Raw genomic sequence first — 15,041 nt, 5'->3', positions numbered from 1 at the left:
TTGTTCTCATAAATGTTCATAGAGACAAGCTCACATCTTAATTTAAAAAATGCAAGACACCCTCCATCCCTGACAACCATGTCATCCCTTTTCAAACAACAGTGTGTCTCTTATCAATTAGTAAATGATGTTGCATACACACTACGCACACTGTCCCAGTGAGTGCCAGCTTTTTTGGTCCCTGTCCCACTGCCTGAAGCTACTGGCAGGCACACTGTCTCTCTGTTTGTATGAGAGAAGTGTGTGTATGTGTATTGTGCTCGGAATGAATCTGCATGTGTAACATAAACACTCTGCAGGCTTTAAACACAGCCTTAAGGGACGGCTGTGTGCCAGTCTGTAGCTGCCACTTCTTCTCCGTTGTAATGTTGATACAAAAAATCCCATTTTACATTATTTTAGCTTGTCATTGTTTCAGTGTTTCCCCGTTGTTTTTCTAAAACATATACTGTATATATTTTGTGTGACTAATTTGCAGTTTTGCGACTGGCATGGCCTGCTACTCCATGTATTCCACCCTATTTAGTTAGATGATTTTCTGTTTCCATTTTCTTAATTCTAACCTTCAACTTTCTCAGGGTTCAGTCCGAGAAGCAACAGTCTTTGGCCTTGAGCCCTACAGTGAATACAGTCTACTAGTGGAAGCCATAAACGAAGCAGGTTTGATTACAAGCAGTGCCTTTATAATTAATACAAAATTCTAAATTCACTTCATAGACTCTAAAATTCTTTGGTTTTTTTCATCCGTGCAGGCAGTGTCTCCAGTCCATGGGTGGGCATAAGGACCACAGAGGCTTCTCCTGCTGGACTGGCTAACTTCAGTGTGGAGCAGAAAGAGCAGGGCAGGTCCTTACTGCTCAGCTGGGATCCACCAAGTTCTCCAAATGGAGCCATCACGGTATACACAGTAATAACAGAACCTGTACCATAAAACAATGCAAGTTAAAGCAGCTGAACACCCACTTGAATTGGACCAAAGTTGAGGAGATGTATTACCCTGTGTAACCTCATTCCAGTCATTTTCCACTATTCTGTGATTTGGGTACATACAGCTGTTGGTTAATAATCGAAGCCTCAAGCCTCAACAGCCTCAACATCCCTTTTGACACAAATGCTTTCCTGTTCTCCTTCTTTATCAGATGTATAATTTGTACAGCGAGGAAAACCTGGAGTTTAGTGGTCTGTCACGTCATTTCCTGTTCCGACGCTTGGACCCATGGACCACATACACTCTAACTCTTGAAGCTTGCACATCAGCAGGATGCACAAGGAGTCCACCTCATCGTGTCACCACTGATGCGGCTCCACCTGATTTGCAGCCTTCTCCCACACCTCTTTCCATTGGTTCAGACCATGTGTTGCTTACCTGGGGACGCCCTGCTCAGCCAAATGGGCCCGTTGGCGAGTACTACTTACTGGGAAGAAGTCAGGATCAGATGGGGAGGGGAAGAAGCAATGAGGAAGATGCTGCAAGAGAAAAAGTTTGTGAAAGTTCTGTTGTTCTTTGTTTTACTTACAATTTCTGTTACTGAACCTACAATACTGTCACAAACAGGTGCTGTTCAGACAATCATCTCCACAAACAAATGCAACTTTCTTCTACACGGTGACCGGATTGCGCCCCTGGACTCAGTATGACTTCTCCATACGTTCCCATAACCCTGCTGGCCACACCCACAGCCCCTGGTTAACAGTGACAACCAAACAAGCCTCACCTCTTGGCCTTGCCCCGCCAACAGTGAGTCACCTTCAGGATCAACCTAGTGAAGTGTTGGTATCCTGGACTCCTCCTTTAGAACCCAATGGGTTGCTCCAGTCATACAGGATCCAGAGAAACAATGTGAGCTTCTCGTTTAGTTTTGACCCAACAGTCCTCAACTATACTGACAAGGATCTCCTTCCTTTTTCTAGCTATAGGTGAGGCCTACTTTCACACAATAACATCAATATAAATAAATATACTGTATATATGAATAGAAATGATTATTTTTATGTTTCCTACAGCTATTCAATCACAGCATGCACATCTGAGGGATGCATCACAAGCCCTCACACTAACATTACCACCTTAGAGGCTCCCCCTGCCACTGTAGAGGTTCCCACTGTGGACTCCATCACATCCAACAGTATGAATGTTTCCTGGACTAAACCAGTGACCCAGAATGGGGAGGTAACTGAATATGTTCTAAAAGTGAACAACCAAGAGGCTTATCGTGGGACAGACCTGGAGACAGTGCTGCCACACCTGAATCCTCACACGTCCTACCAGCTAGTGCTGTTAGCTTGCACCAGTGGTGGATGCACTGCCAGCGCAGCAACATCCACTGCAACAGAGGAGGCTCCTCCTATGGATATGCCTGTTCCCACTCTGAAGGTACTGTATGTTAGCATGTTAAGTCAGCACTTAGGCCAACAATTAACTTGTCAATTACATATTTGCTCCAGGTCACTGGTCCAGAGTCAGTAGAAGTTAGCTGGCGACCACCACAGAACCCTAATGGCATCATCACAGCATATGAACTCAGCAGAGATGGCAAAGTAATCTATGTGGGCCCCGAGACACACTACCACGACTTCACTCTTCTGCCGAGTGTGGAGTACAGCTACTTTGTCTGGGCCAACAACAGTAAAGGGGCAGCGAGCAGCGCCTCAGCCACGGCAAAGACTCACCCAGCGGCTCCTTCCGGTGTTGGTCTCCCCGTGTTGTCACCTCTGGGACCTAGTCAGGTTGGACTTGTGTAGAAGTAAACACTACATTAAGATATACACTCACCAGCCACAGTGTTATGGAGGTACACCTAATGGTACACCTAACAATCTAATGAGATCTACACTAGTGTACAGGTATATTCCAAATTCTACCACTATAAAGATACTTTTAGCGTGACAATATGTTTCTAATTAACATATTTGTAGATGTTCTCGTATTGGGTCTAATTAGCAGCAGTGTATCCTTTTAGGTTTAAAGGTCATTCTTAGAAACTTAACTGGTGTTGTCAATGTCCCGTCTAGGTGAAAGTGGAGTGGAACATTCCCGCCCGTCCTAATGGAGACATTATTAGTTACACAGTATATCACCGAGATCCCGTCCAGCTCAGTGTAAGCAGCACTGTGTACACTCCAGAGGACAGTGTCTTCTCAGAGAAACGCACCACTCTAAAGGGGCTTGCTCCATACCACAGGTTCTTATCAACTTTTACTTCTTTTTTTAACTTTATATTTACATTTTCAAAAACAAATAAAAATAGAAAAACAAAATGAAAGAGCTGGATTGCCACATTATATATGTCTTTGTCAGACAGCTGCTGAATTATTGTTAATTAGTATTAGTTTAGTTGAATTTTATTTCTGTTTTCCTTGTAATTGTTTTGTCTTTAATGTTGCAATACACATTCACCAACCACAACATTAGGCCCACCAGCACAATCTTCTAACTTTTTCGTGTGAAGACCCACAAAATGTGTTTCTACCAGCTACCCAAACTTAAAAATATATCTAATGTATTGTACTGTATCATATTGAAAGCTGTTTCTGATGTTTTAGTTACTTTAAAAGTTGTAAAACATAACCTACTTTGACAAACAGCAGAAAACCCCAATAATAAACATAAAAATGGCTGACAGTGTTCATGAAAACTGAGCATTTTTAACCTTGGAGAGGCAGAATTTGTGCTACACCTCTTGTGAGATTGAGAAGGTATACAGTACATAATAACTGCATAAAACGGTTTAATGATAGAATAGTCATGTATCTTTTGAGCACTTATGCATATCACCATGCAGCTGTGTCATCACACATGTGATGATGGACGATGATCAGTGATCACTCCATTTAAAACTATGTGCAGGTATGAGGTGAGGTTGGAGGCTTGCACTGTGCTAGGTTGCTCCTCCAGCGACTGGTCATCCATCCTCACGCTTGAGGCTCCCCCTGCTGGACAGGCGGCACCACTGTTGGATCTGCATCCAGATACCTACACAGGCCACAAGACAACCTTCCTGCTAACCTGGTCCCCTCCGGCTCAACCAAATGGGAGGAAGCTGCATTATGAGGTGTACCGCAGGCTGGAGCGCACAGTTGATACCCACAGAAGTGATGCAGCAGCACTTGTGTACAGTAACTCATCCACAAGTTGCAAGGATGAGGGACTCCTGCCTTTTACTGCATATCAGTACCAGGCATCGTATATATTTTGTGTATTTTGTTTCTGTATTATTTTGTGCGCTCTTGTTGAATAATAATACTACAAAAAAATAATACCTGCATCCTTAAGGTTTAATTTGTCACAGTAAAGTGTTCCTGATATGTGAACTTAATTTTTGAGATGGATCTAACATTGTTTCCTCAGTGACTTCAAACTGAAGTCTAATCACATACTCCCACACAAATCTCCTGATAGAGTCATCCACACACTAATGCTGGAGCCAAGTAATCAGACAGGTGGTAAATAGAAGGCTCCATATTCGTCCTGTTGTGTTGATACGTTAATTGACAGGCGAGCCCTTTGGAAGCAACAATAACATTAGCATCCCTGCCTGTCAGACATATGAGCCGAGGCCAGAGAACCTGTGTAATTGATTGAGTTTGCCTGATTGTGGTGCCGTTTTTATTTACGAGGGTCCTAATTTATGACAGGAGGAAGGAGGGAAGGGAGGAGCTTTGGGAGATGACGGGCGGGCAACGGCGACATTAATCACGGCGCACTCAGAGCACCCCACTTCCTGATTACCAGCCAGCCAATCGAATTAGCCGTTAGTCCCCTTGGTAACAGCGCTTGTATTGGAAAGACCTTTTAATGGTGACCGCTACATGTCCCCTGGGGATTTTCCAGTGGGGGGGAATGCAGAGCATGTTTCCATGTTTGTGTTTTTCATGATCACATGGACTGACAAGGATGCACCACGTGAGTGACACGTGTAAGTCACAGCATCAGGTTCTATAAATCACTTTGTCACTTCTTCATTGTCACTCACTCAGCTATAATTTCTATCACAAATGAAAAGTAAATGGCAAGTTTAATCTACTTTCCTGCGTGTTGCAGTATTCATCTTGTTCTGCTGTGTTTACAGGCTCTTACTGTCTCTGTCTTGGTGTTTCAGGCATACACAAGGACGATACATCAGCTCAGTTTAGCTCAGCCAGAGAGAGAAATCATATTAGGGTAATTACACTGGGTCATAAGCTCCTATTGACAGCTTTATGCCTGCTTTTAATTACTGCACACTTTCACACAACTTAGCCCCTTCACCCCAAGTAGATGCACCCGCCAAGTGGTTCTGTCGGCCTATCAGAGCACCTCCACAGCGTCCGGGGTCCAATGGTCCAATAGAAACACTCAATTTCACCCAGGAAGTTTCCTGAAGTCGTTTGTTGCTATGGCTGCAAACGTGGTGTATTTTTATTTTGTGTCTAACAAGCCAAATGGCGGCCCAATAGGAGGAGAGAAGAAGAGAGCAGTGAAAGCAGTGTGTGAATGATTTAAGTATGAAAAATGGATCAAGGTGAAGGTGATCTCAGCTTTGCAACTTTTTCTCTTTCTTACGTCTATGTGACATAAACTTTTATCACTTTTTGACTGTTCTGCTGTCTTGTGCAGAGCATTATTGTTGCTGGGCAAAGAATTTAAGTGTGCTTTTATGTGATGACAGTTTTACAAAAAGTACATGCTCAGTCACTTTAACATCCAGGAAAAGTACTGTGAAGTCATTTGGTAGCACCAAATCCTAAATTATGGACATTAATGTGAGCATAATGCAATGACAAAGACAGTATACGCAGTCATGTTTGTACACAGCTTAAAGTTCACATGATAATCATTTTTAAAAAAACAGTGATTACATTTTCTTATTGTTAGCAGCAGCAGCAGTAGTAGTAGTAGTTGGAGTATTAGAAAAAAGCGCATTGTCAACTGAATGAGTCAAATGAGGGCCTCAGTAATGGACATCACATCAGCTTATGTCATCCCCTTTTAAAAAGAAGCAGACATTTTCATGGCGAGGTTGACTTCTTTGTGGAAAAACTGGGAGCAGACTCACACGACACTCGAGATCCCAGTTTATATTTTATAACCTTTTTATTATATGACGTCCCGACTGGGCTTTCATAGCCAAACGTGCCTCATTTTGAGTTTATTTCAGATTCCAAGGTTAATGCCTGTCTGCAATTATATTATCTACCTTTGTGTAACAACTACAGTCACTTTTAGTGCATTTGTGGATTGCTGTTGTCTGTGATTTGAAGCGTATATATTTAGACAAAAGTTAACATGTTTTTATTGTTGTAGTAATGCTGCTGTTGCCGCTTTATAAAGAAGGTACTACTTTTTTATTTATTTACAGTGTATTTGTTTGTCTTATATTTTTGTTTTGTTGGAAGTGTATGCATTTAGCAATTTATTAGAATTATTAATTTGGGGAGGTTGAGATGTTATGCTACAGTGAAATATAGGGATACCAATTTATTCAGTTACTTTGCTTTGACAATAAGTTTCAGCACCGATATCTTATCTATAGCACGTAATTCTACACGTGCAGCTTCTCCTAGTGCTCCGCCTTTGTATTTGTCCATTCTTCCTCCTGCCCTCCTCATTCTCAGTCTCTCCATCTTCTATTCCACCTTCTCAGTCCATATGTGCTGTCACTTAGATCAATCACTCTGATTGATCACATCCTAATTGACTATTATTGAGGTTAATTCAACTCTTAACATGATGCACACGCATGCATACACCTCACCATTTTGGGCCTGCAAACAGCACACACACAGCTCAGACCCATCCATCTGCCCGGTGGACTACTTGTGACAGGCTACAGATGACTTACACATGCAAATGTACACCCTGTGTGACCCTGCGCTGTGTACACCCTTTAATTACAGCCACCACAAGCACACAAATAAGATTACTGTGTGAGTAACTCCTTGATGAAGGTGAAAAGTAATTGTCATGCAGATATGTTAGTGTTGCTTTGCATGGTGAAAAGGTTTCGCTCTCATGCCTGATGCTAGTTTTGATGGATGATCCAATAAATTGACTTATATCCTGTTGTTGGCCCGCTAATGAAGAGACACTTTCATTAAGAGCTGATAACATGCGTCTGAAATCCTAATACTACGTATATGTTCTGCATGTCCAATCATGACTATCAGCTGTGGGCAGTGAACTCAGCCGGCCGCTCTCCTAGCCAGTGGGTTAGCGGGACAACTGGACCTTCCCCACCTGAAGGTGTCGCTCCGCCCACTTTCCTACGCGTCTCCGCAACCACAGCGGTGGTGGAAATGCAGTCTCCGGCCCGGCCCAATGGCATTGTCAGCCTTTACCGCATCTTCTATCTTGACCGCAACGATGATGTCACTCTGGTAAAGAAACTATCACTCCTCTACTTTTACTTTCCTAGTAGTGTGAAACCCCAAAAGTGGAATTAACACAAACTCTGTACTGCTTTTTGGTAGCTCTCAGAGGGCACATCCCATCAGCAGACACTTCATGGTTTACAGCCTTACACACAGTACAGGGTTGGAGTGGAGGCCTGCACCTGTTATCAGGTAATAACATGCAACCAGGGAGTAGGCCTTTAAAACACATACCCAGATATCCTTTAACTCTTCTTAACTATAGCCAAACATCCCGCTGGCCATGACATTAGGTACACTTGCACAATCTAAATGGGGCTGGAGGACCTCATCGTATAATTTACATAATTTGCCGTGACGCAAAACTCCAGCCAGAGTGGAGAGTTTCAAAAACTCAGACTCTGATATGTACGTCATTGTACAGTTAATATCTCATGAAATTGTAGCGTCAAGGTCAGCTGAGGCTGATGTACCCAGCATGCCCTGGGGCACTTTGTAAATAACAGTTCAAGTTAAGTTCTTTTTGTTAGCACTTAGTGGTTGTTACCCACCTAGAATTATAGTTCATTTTTGCTGCTTGTTAGCTGTCCTTTTTATTTATTGGTCGTTCTGTTTGATGACTGTCTATCTGTTTGCACTGTGTTGTCAAACTAGTTGTTGGCTATCGCTTGCAAATTAAAGAGCACCTTGCTGAAGCAAGCTGATGTGCCTCTGACTTTCCTGTATGACTCACTATATTGATGACCAGATAGGTTGTAATGCACGACCTAGTTACTTCTGTTATGTGTGTATGTGGTGTGTCAAGAACCAGATTTACGATGCCATCTACTGTACGGAGTGGTAATGGCAGCTACACAGACAGTCCCATTATAATGTGTTTGTGCCAAGTAGTGCCATCTAAAAAAAAAAAAAAAAATTATTTATTCATGGTAAGTCGGCACAAATAAATAAATGCATGGGAAAAACTGCTGTGTATAGTTTATCCTGTGTATATACTGTATATGTGTGTTGTATAGAAGAGAAACTACTGTATAAAACAGCATCGACAGCTTATATATATGTAGATATACATACAGATATTGGCAATAATTGCCATTCAGTTCAAGCACCATATTCAAGTAAATGTATGACAGTGTTGTAGCCAGGGACCACTCGTCGTGCTGCACACCCTGGCTGCCCCACCATCACGCCAGACGCCTCCTCGTGCCATCATGCTAACCTCTCGCTCGGCCCAGCTGGCGTGGATGGACCCTCTGGAGCCCAATGGAATCATCGAGAGGTGAGGGGAATAAAACGTAAATGTGCACATTTAAACAAAGGTAAAGTGTTTGCACTCAACTTTCATCAATGATGTCATCTCACTGTCTCCTTTTCCCCCACCTCACCTGTGTCCAGCTGTGAGCTACATCTCAGAACAGCCTGCCCGCAGCCCCCGCAGCCTGTGCTTCATCCTTGTGTTACTGGACCATCAGAAATTAAATTCTTCGGCAAAAGGCGGAGCTACAATGTGACAGGTTATTTTATAATAGGACATACAAAATATAGTTGGAGTTACCCAATACGAAAAATCATATCATGACTTCTGCACAGTTTATACACTCGCCTGTCCCCATATTAATTACACCTCTAATGAGATCCAATAATAATAATGCTCCGTTAGGGTGCATTGCACTACATCATACTGAGAGGCTTTTTTCCTGCGCAGTTCTGCAGTTTTGTCACATAACAATGTTTATGATTGTGGTTCTAGTTTGCAGTGGTATACAGCTGCGTTGCATCACACTGATAGCTGTTTCTAATATTTTGGCTACCCTATTGAGATACTTGAGGTTGGCAAATTATTAAAAACATCTCTCAGTAGGATCCAGTGCAGTTTGAGGCCACTGTGTATTATAACCACATTAATAAACAAGAGTATTTATTTTTCAGGCTAAATTTTAGTATTGGACCTCAGGAAGAAAATGACCATGATTTAGTGTAATCATGACAAAAAGATTGTAGGAAATCAATGTGTGTAATACAAATAGATGAGCATTCCACCTTGAGCATTGTGTGTTTAATGTGAACAACGTGTAGGTCTGCAGGCTTATTCCACCTATGAGCTGAGAGTGGCCTGCTTCAACAACATGGGCAGCACCGCCTCCAACTGGACTGCTGTTGTAACTCTCACGGAAGGTCAACTCCATCCCTGCATTCCCTCAATTTACTACTTCCATTCACGTCCACATTTCGTTTAACTAAATGTGTGTCTCATCTCATAGCTCCACAGTACGTCTCACCCGTATCTGTGGGCAGCAACCTGACGGTCATATGGCTGGACTGGACCAGGTCCTTCTCCCTAAACGGCTACTTGAAGGAGTATACTGTTACAGAGAGCAAGCTCAGGATCTATAGTGGCTTCTACAGTTACCTTCATGTTGTACGCAAGTCACAGAAAAGTGAGCGCACACACTCATAATTCTGCACACACAAGCATGAGCATTCACCACGCTGAGATACACACTTCATATCAGATCCTTTCATTGTCATGAACACATTTCTGCATGAAGTGCACCAAATGTGATATTATACTGTATCACTGTTTTCTCTCCTGTCTTCTTCTATTTTTCCAATATTGTCAAATGTGTTTCTGCCTCTGTCCTCCTTAGCACTATCATTTCAGGTAACATGTACCACAGACAGTGGTAGTGCCACCACTCCCGCTGTCAGATACAGCCCCGCTGCGGGCCTAGGTAATATTTACATTTATCTAAAAAAAACCCATCTGTGAACAAAAGTATAATTGGGACCTCTTATAATCCATGTGATGTTGCACCTGCAGGTCCAACTGATCCAGGCGAGATGAGCAAAGAGGGGGTGAGCATGTCAGCAGCACCAGTTTATACCGAGCTGTGGTTCATTCTGCTGTTGGCGCTGCTGGGTCTCTTCCTGTTGGCCATCATGTTGGGTCTCTTGCTGCAAAGGTATTTTCATGGCATCCTAAGGGCTAAATCTAGTGTACAGCATGAAAGTATTGTCTATAATATTTGTTTTAGTAAGTACACTTCCTACCAAGTAGAACAATACGATGGAAATGTTTTTTTTTCATGGTTTCCAGAGCTCTGAGGAAGAAAACATCAGCCAGAGAGCGCCCTCCACTGGTCATGCTTCAGAAGAGCAAGAAGGCTGGGGGCGAGACATACTCGGTGAGATTTACTGTACATGTTGGATGAAATGTGCAAATTTAGAATAAATAATATAAATGAAGTTCATGTTTGAATGTGAAACAATTCTTAATATTTTATATATATATATATATATATATATATATATATATATATATATATATATATATATATATATATATATATAATATAAATGTAAACTATATTTATTAAATGTATTACTAATTACTAATTCATTTACATTTCATTTGTTTTTATATTTACATAAATATATTTATTTACAATTTATATGTTATAATATATTTTGTAAATTTTTAGACTGTATTAATTGCATTTAATTTTTATGTGCCCTGCGATTGGCTGGCGACCGGTCCAGTGTGTACCCCGCCTCTCGCACGAAGTCAGCTGGGATAGGCTCCAGCATACCCACGACCCTAGTGAGGATAAGAAATGAATGGATGGATGGACGGGCATTAAATTTTTTCGCTTTTGAATTTTTTTTGTTTGAATTAGTTTTCTTTGTGCAGTTTGGAAACCTGTACACCACTAGAGGGAGCTAAAGAAATCTCTGTAATGAAAACAACGGGAATAATATCTTTAAATAATACCACTTAGTAACTTAATTCCGTGGTTGAATAAATATATAAAACACTTAAAATGATATACCAAACAAAATATGTTTTTATGTTCATTTTATTAGTGTTCTTACTTACAGAGAAATAGCTAAATGGTGCGCCTTCAGTGATCACATTTACACACGCCTTAGCAGCATTTTTAACATATTTGTATTGTTTCCTCGCTGTCCACTACTCCTAATTAATGTGTAATATAAATGAAGTTCATGTTTGAACTTCACTGTAATTCAAATTTCTTGATTTGATTCTTCTCCTCTATCCTTCTCCTCCTCTCTGCATCATGTGACTGCCTTCTTCTCCTCTGTGTCTCTCTCAGAGGCCTTGTCCTGACTTGTGTTCTAAACATCATTCTGGCTCTGTGCTTCATCCCGATCATCTCACAGTAAGATTCCCACTACCATGCCCCCCTTCTAAATGTTATTGTTTCCCCCTTCCTGCAGTTTGACACAGTAGCAGACTGTGTTGAAATCAACAACGTTACGCTTAAAAGCTACACTGTGTACACTGAGGTACCGTGGACTGAGCATGTTTGCTGTATTTGTGTACGTGTGCATGCTTGTCTGGTGTGTGACTGTGAACAAGAAACTGCAACCCATACTGATAAAGGAGACTTGACTTCAAGGTTTGTACTCACATCAGCAAGTAAGACATGAGCTTATAAAACGTCATCTTAATAATGCATGGTTTGTATAATACCTGCAGCAAATACAATAGTCTGAAAAAATTAGGACACCCCATAGTATTGCCGGAGAGCGCCCCCTGCTGGATTCAAGCAAGACATAAAAATGCAATCATGTCAATGGTGGCTAAGAAGTAGAGCTGCAACAATTAGTCATCCATGAAAGCAGACCTATTGTATTTGTGTTGGCAAAACAAGATATTCACACACATCATCTTTGAAGTTGGAAAACAATGATCGACCATTTGTGTCTCTTTTCTGATACATTGTGGACCAAACCACTAACTGTTTGTGTGTGGTCCATATTGATTGGATTCGTCCAGGGCCTAACCGATTACACGATTCATCAAAACTCCAAGCTTCAGATGAATCGACTAAGAAAATAATCATTAGTTTCAGCCCTACTAAGATGGATGTAGTTTAATGAGCAATTCCTTATGCGGCTGTATAGAAGTACAGAGTACATCCCCTGCATAAACACGCATTTCATTGGGTACACCTGCGTGATGTCACAGCCGTTTGTAATAGTCTACCACACACGTGCAGCTCAATAAACTGGCTGAACATGAGCAGTAGCTTTATGAATTTGATATAATTGTATATACAGCATGCAGAAATAATGTATTGGATCGCATTAGATGGTTTATTAATGCTGTGGTTGGTTTTTAATTTTGCATTGTGTTACAACTATTACTTAAATAATAATAGTAATAACAACACAATCTAAGGTCAGATGTGCATTTCAGGGCCTTTCCGACACCAAGATAGTGGGCAGTGGCTCTCCATTTAGCCCCATGTCTGTTCTGAGAGTCCCCAGCCAAAGTGACCTGACGCAAGCCTACTCCCATCGTTCCTTGCACCACAGCCTCAGTCAGCTCATTGACAGGAAGGCTCTGATGGACGAAGGCTGCTGGGACAACCCTGGACTGGTAAGCTATAGACAGACAGACAGGCATACAGACAGACAGAAGTAATGCTGTTGTTCTTTCAGTATGTGGAGGAAGACTTTGCAGATGCTATCAAGGCTCTAAGCTGTGTGAAGAAGGAGCACGCCACCTTCACTGACACACAACTTTAAGATGGATGGACTGCAGTGGCCAAACAGGTATCACACCGTTAAAATGCACATTATCTTAGTATATGATCCACCACTTTTGGTGTCATGTCGTGAAGTTCACCGAAAGAGTGTGGGATAGGTACACAGTTTACACGTGGATTTTCATGGTGGTAGACAATAGCAGTCTCGTTTGCGTGGAGCTTTAATATTTCCAATTCGCCTCTTCTTTCCAAAAGTCTCTGCGCGTCATTTACACACTTAAAAACGGATGTCGTCCTGTAGCTGCAACATGACTTCCTGGATGGCCTTTCTCTTTGTTAGCGTGATATAAAAAAAATGCCAACTTCTTTTCTGAGTGTCTTAAATTTGGCTGGGAATCACTGATGTGGCGTTTTACTGACATGATGTGATGTAACGTTTGTGGGAAGGTTATTGCTGTAGCTGCTGAGTATTGTACAGTGTATGTGTCATATGCTGTATGTTATCAAAAGGTCATCTGGTCAAAACTGCATACTCACCTTGACTTATTCATGTACTCACTTTGACTTATTCATGTATACTCACTTTGACTTATTCATGTAGTTTTTATCTGTATCATGTGCAGTGTCCTTAGGTTTTTAGAACGGCGCTAATGTATTGTTTCTTGAGACGAACAAGGTAGATTCAGGGGTGTCCAAACTTTTCCCACCTAGGGCCACACACATAAAAAAAAAAAGAAAGCAAAATGAGTCCATTTTGGTGTTTTTCATTGTTTTAAACAGGCTAAGTCCAACCAGTGTAGACATGCTAAAAAGTTACATACATTTGAAGTAAATCAGCCTGCATGTCAGCTTTGTTTTAGTTAGTTAGTGCTATCACTATTAACATTTTAACAGTTTTTGCTGTTGTTGTTTTTTTTATTTTCTTCTTTAATTGTATTTTTAAGAATATGGCGCAAGCCAATAAAAAACAAGCTGCGGGCCACAATTGGCACCCAGGCCGCTCTCCGTTTTATTTCTGTATTGTTTTTTTCTGTATAAAAATGTATTATGATTGTTTGTATGCTGGCAGTATTATTTATTTTTGCTGTAAAATCATATTTACTTGTAGATGATGCTATGTTAAATGTAAGTCAAATATAAGCGATGGCCAATACATTCAATATGTGAGTTTTATTGAGTTTGAGTGAATGGTGTTTCTTTTTTAAATAACCTTGCCTAATTACTACTTTAATTAGGATTGTTTTTTTTATTACATTATTGCTACAATATATTATTTATTTATGTTCATGAGTTTTATATTCTTATGTATTTTATCAGGGCTCCAGACTGCGACTGCACAGTCGCATGTCACGACAAAAATATGAGACATTGCGAGTGAATTTTTCATCTACTCGTGCATGTGAGACCAAATAAAAGTAAGTGTCCCTTATTAGCGTGAGAATGAAAAACAGTCTGTGACATGTGTAGTCAGTTGACAGCTTGTCACAGCCTAAGCCTATCGATGCCAGCGTGTGTGATCGCTCACGTTTGGCTCGGATTGAAGTTTGACTATTTAACCTTCTTTGTTTACACATTTTGACCTGCTCCGCTGTGTCTCTGGCGGCAGCTAGCTAGCTAGCTACGTAGCTATAGCTATCCCCCGAGTCTCTGGTCCACGGACTCCAAATGTGACTTTTTTTTTTTTTTTTTACCTCAGTGACATTTTGTCTTTAAAACAAACAAGCACAGCGGTTCGTTCGGACCTCATTTTGTCCCACAGGAAAGCTGCATGGCTGTCACGTTCATGGGATACCTGCTAACTTAAGTGTCACTTAGCAACCTTGCTCTCTTGTCACCATTATAATAATTATGTCTTGTCTTTAAAACACTTGTGTGTCTACGTTGTTCAACATAAACACATAAACACTTTATAATAGTGACGCGATCACGGAATCTTAACAGGTAGCTCGTGAGCTGTCAGCAGCTCGCCATGTGGTCAGTTGAGTAGCTCACCAAAGAATATTTGCTTCAACTCTTAATATTTATTTATTATATCTGTTCAATTCAGACATGATGCCTGTATCTAATGACAAATGAGCACAAAATAGCACAAAGACAACGAGCGCACTGAGTGAAGATGTGCTTTGTAAATAAAGTACAATTAAAATGTTGGCAGTCACATAAAACACAAATAGC

The 15,041-nt window shown here is 41.1% G+C and overlaps 1 protein-coding gene across 3 annotated transcripts in view; it reads left to right on the top strand.

Moving 5' to 3' along the window:
- ush2a (Usher syndrome 2A (autosomal recessive, mild)) overlaps positions 1-14,008 on the top strand; it is a 186,853-nt gene extending 172,845 nt beyond the window's left edge. For 2 of the 3 annotated variants that reach the window (XM_054771236.1, XM_054771237.1), the window contains 20 exons: positions 579-660; positions 753-898; positions 1,140-1,481; positions 1,556-1,917; positions 2,005-2,374; positions 2,446-2,727; positions 3,013-3,182; positions 3,848-4,178; positions 7,147-7,356; positions 7,450-7,542; positions 8,484-8,629; positions 8,746-8,864; positions 9,427-9,525; positions 9,612-9,788; positions 9,999-10,082; positions 10,172-10,313; positions 10,448-10,535; positions 11,466-11,531; positions 12,575-12,757; positions 12,820-14,008. In XM_054771236.1, the coding sequence (XP_054627211.1) occupies positions 579-660; positions 753-898; positions 1,140-1,481; positions 1,556-1,917; positions 2,005-2,374; positions 2,446-2,727; positions 3,013-3,182; positions 3,848-4,178; positions 7,147-7,356; positions 7,450-7,542; positions 8,484-8,629; positions 8,746-8,864; positions 9,427-9,525; positions 9,612-9,788; positions 9,999-10,082; positions 10,172-10,313; positions 10,448-10,535; positions 11,466-11,531; positions 12,575-12,757; positions 12,820-12,906 (3,579 nt within the window). In that variant the 3' untranslated portion in view covers positions 12,907-14,008. Of the gene's footprint in view, positions 1-578; positions 661-752; positions 899-1,139; positions 1,482-1,555; positions 1,918-2,004; positions 2,375-2,445; positions 2,728-3,012; positions 3,183-3,847; positions 4,179-7,146; positions 7,357-7,449; positions 7,543-8,483; positions 8,630-8,745; positions 8,865-9,426; positions 9,526-9,611; positions 9,789-9,998; positions 10,083-10,171; positions 10,314-10,447; positions 10,536-11,465; positions 11,532-12,574; positions 12,758-12,819 lie in introns of those variants that run through there. The other variant, XM_054771238.1, reaches the window with a different exon arrangement.
- Positions 14,009-15,041: the final 1,033 nt, after the last annotated feature.

This window comes from Dunckerocampus dactyliophorus, chromosome 3 (assembly GCF_027744805.1).
Source record: "Dunckerocampus dactyliophorus isolate RoL2022-P2 chromosome 3, RoL_Ddac_1.1, whole genome shotgun sequence".
In the NCBI taxonomy this organism is placed as follows: Eukaryota; Metazoa; Chordata; class Actinopteri; order Syngnathiformes; family Syngnathidae; genus Dunckerocampus; species Dunckerocampus dactyliophorus.
The sequence above is the reverse complement of the archived record's forward strand: the minus strand, read 5'-3'. Positions and strand labels throughout refer to the sequence as shown.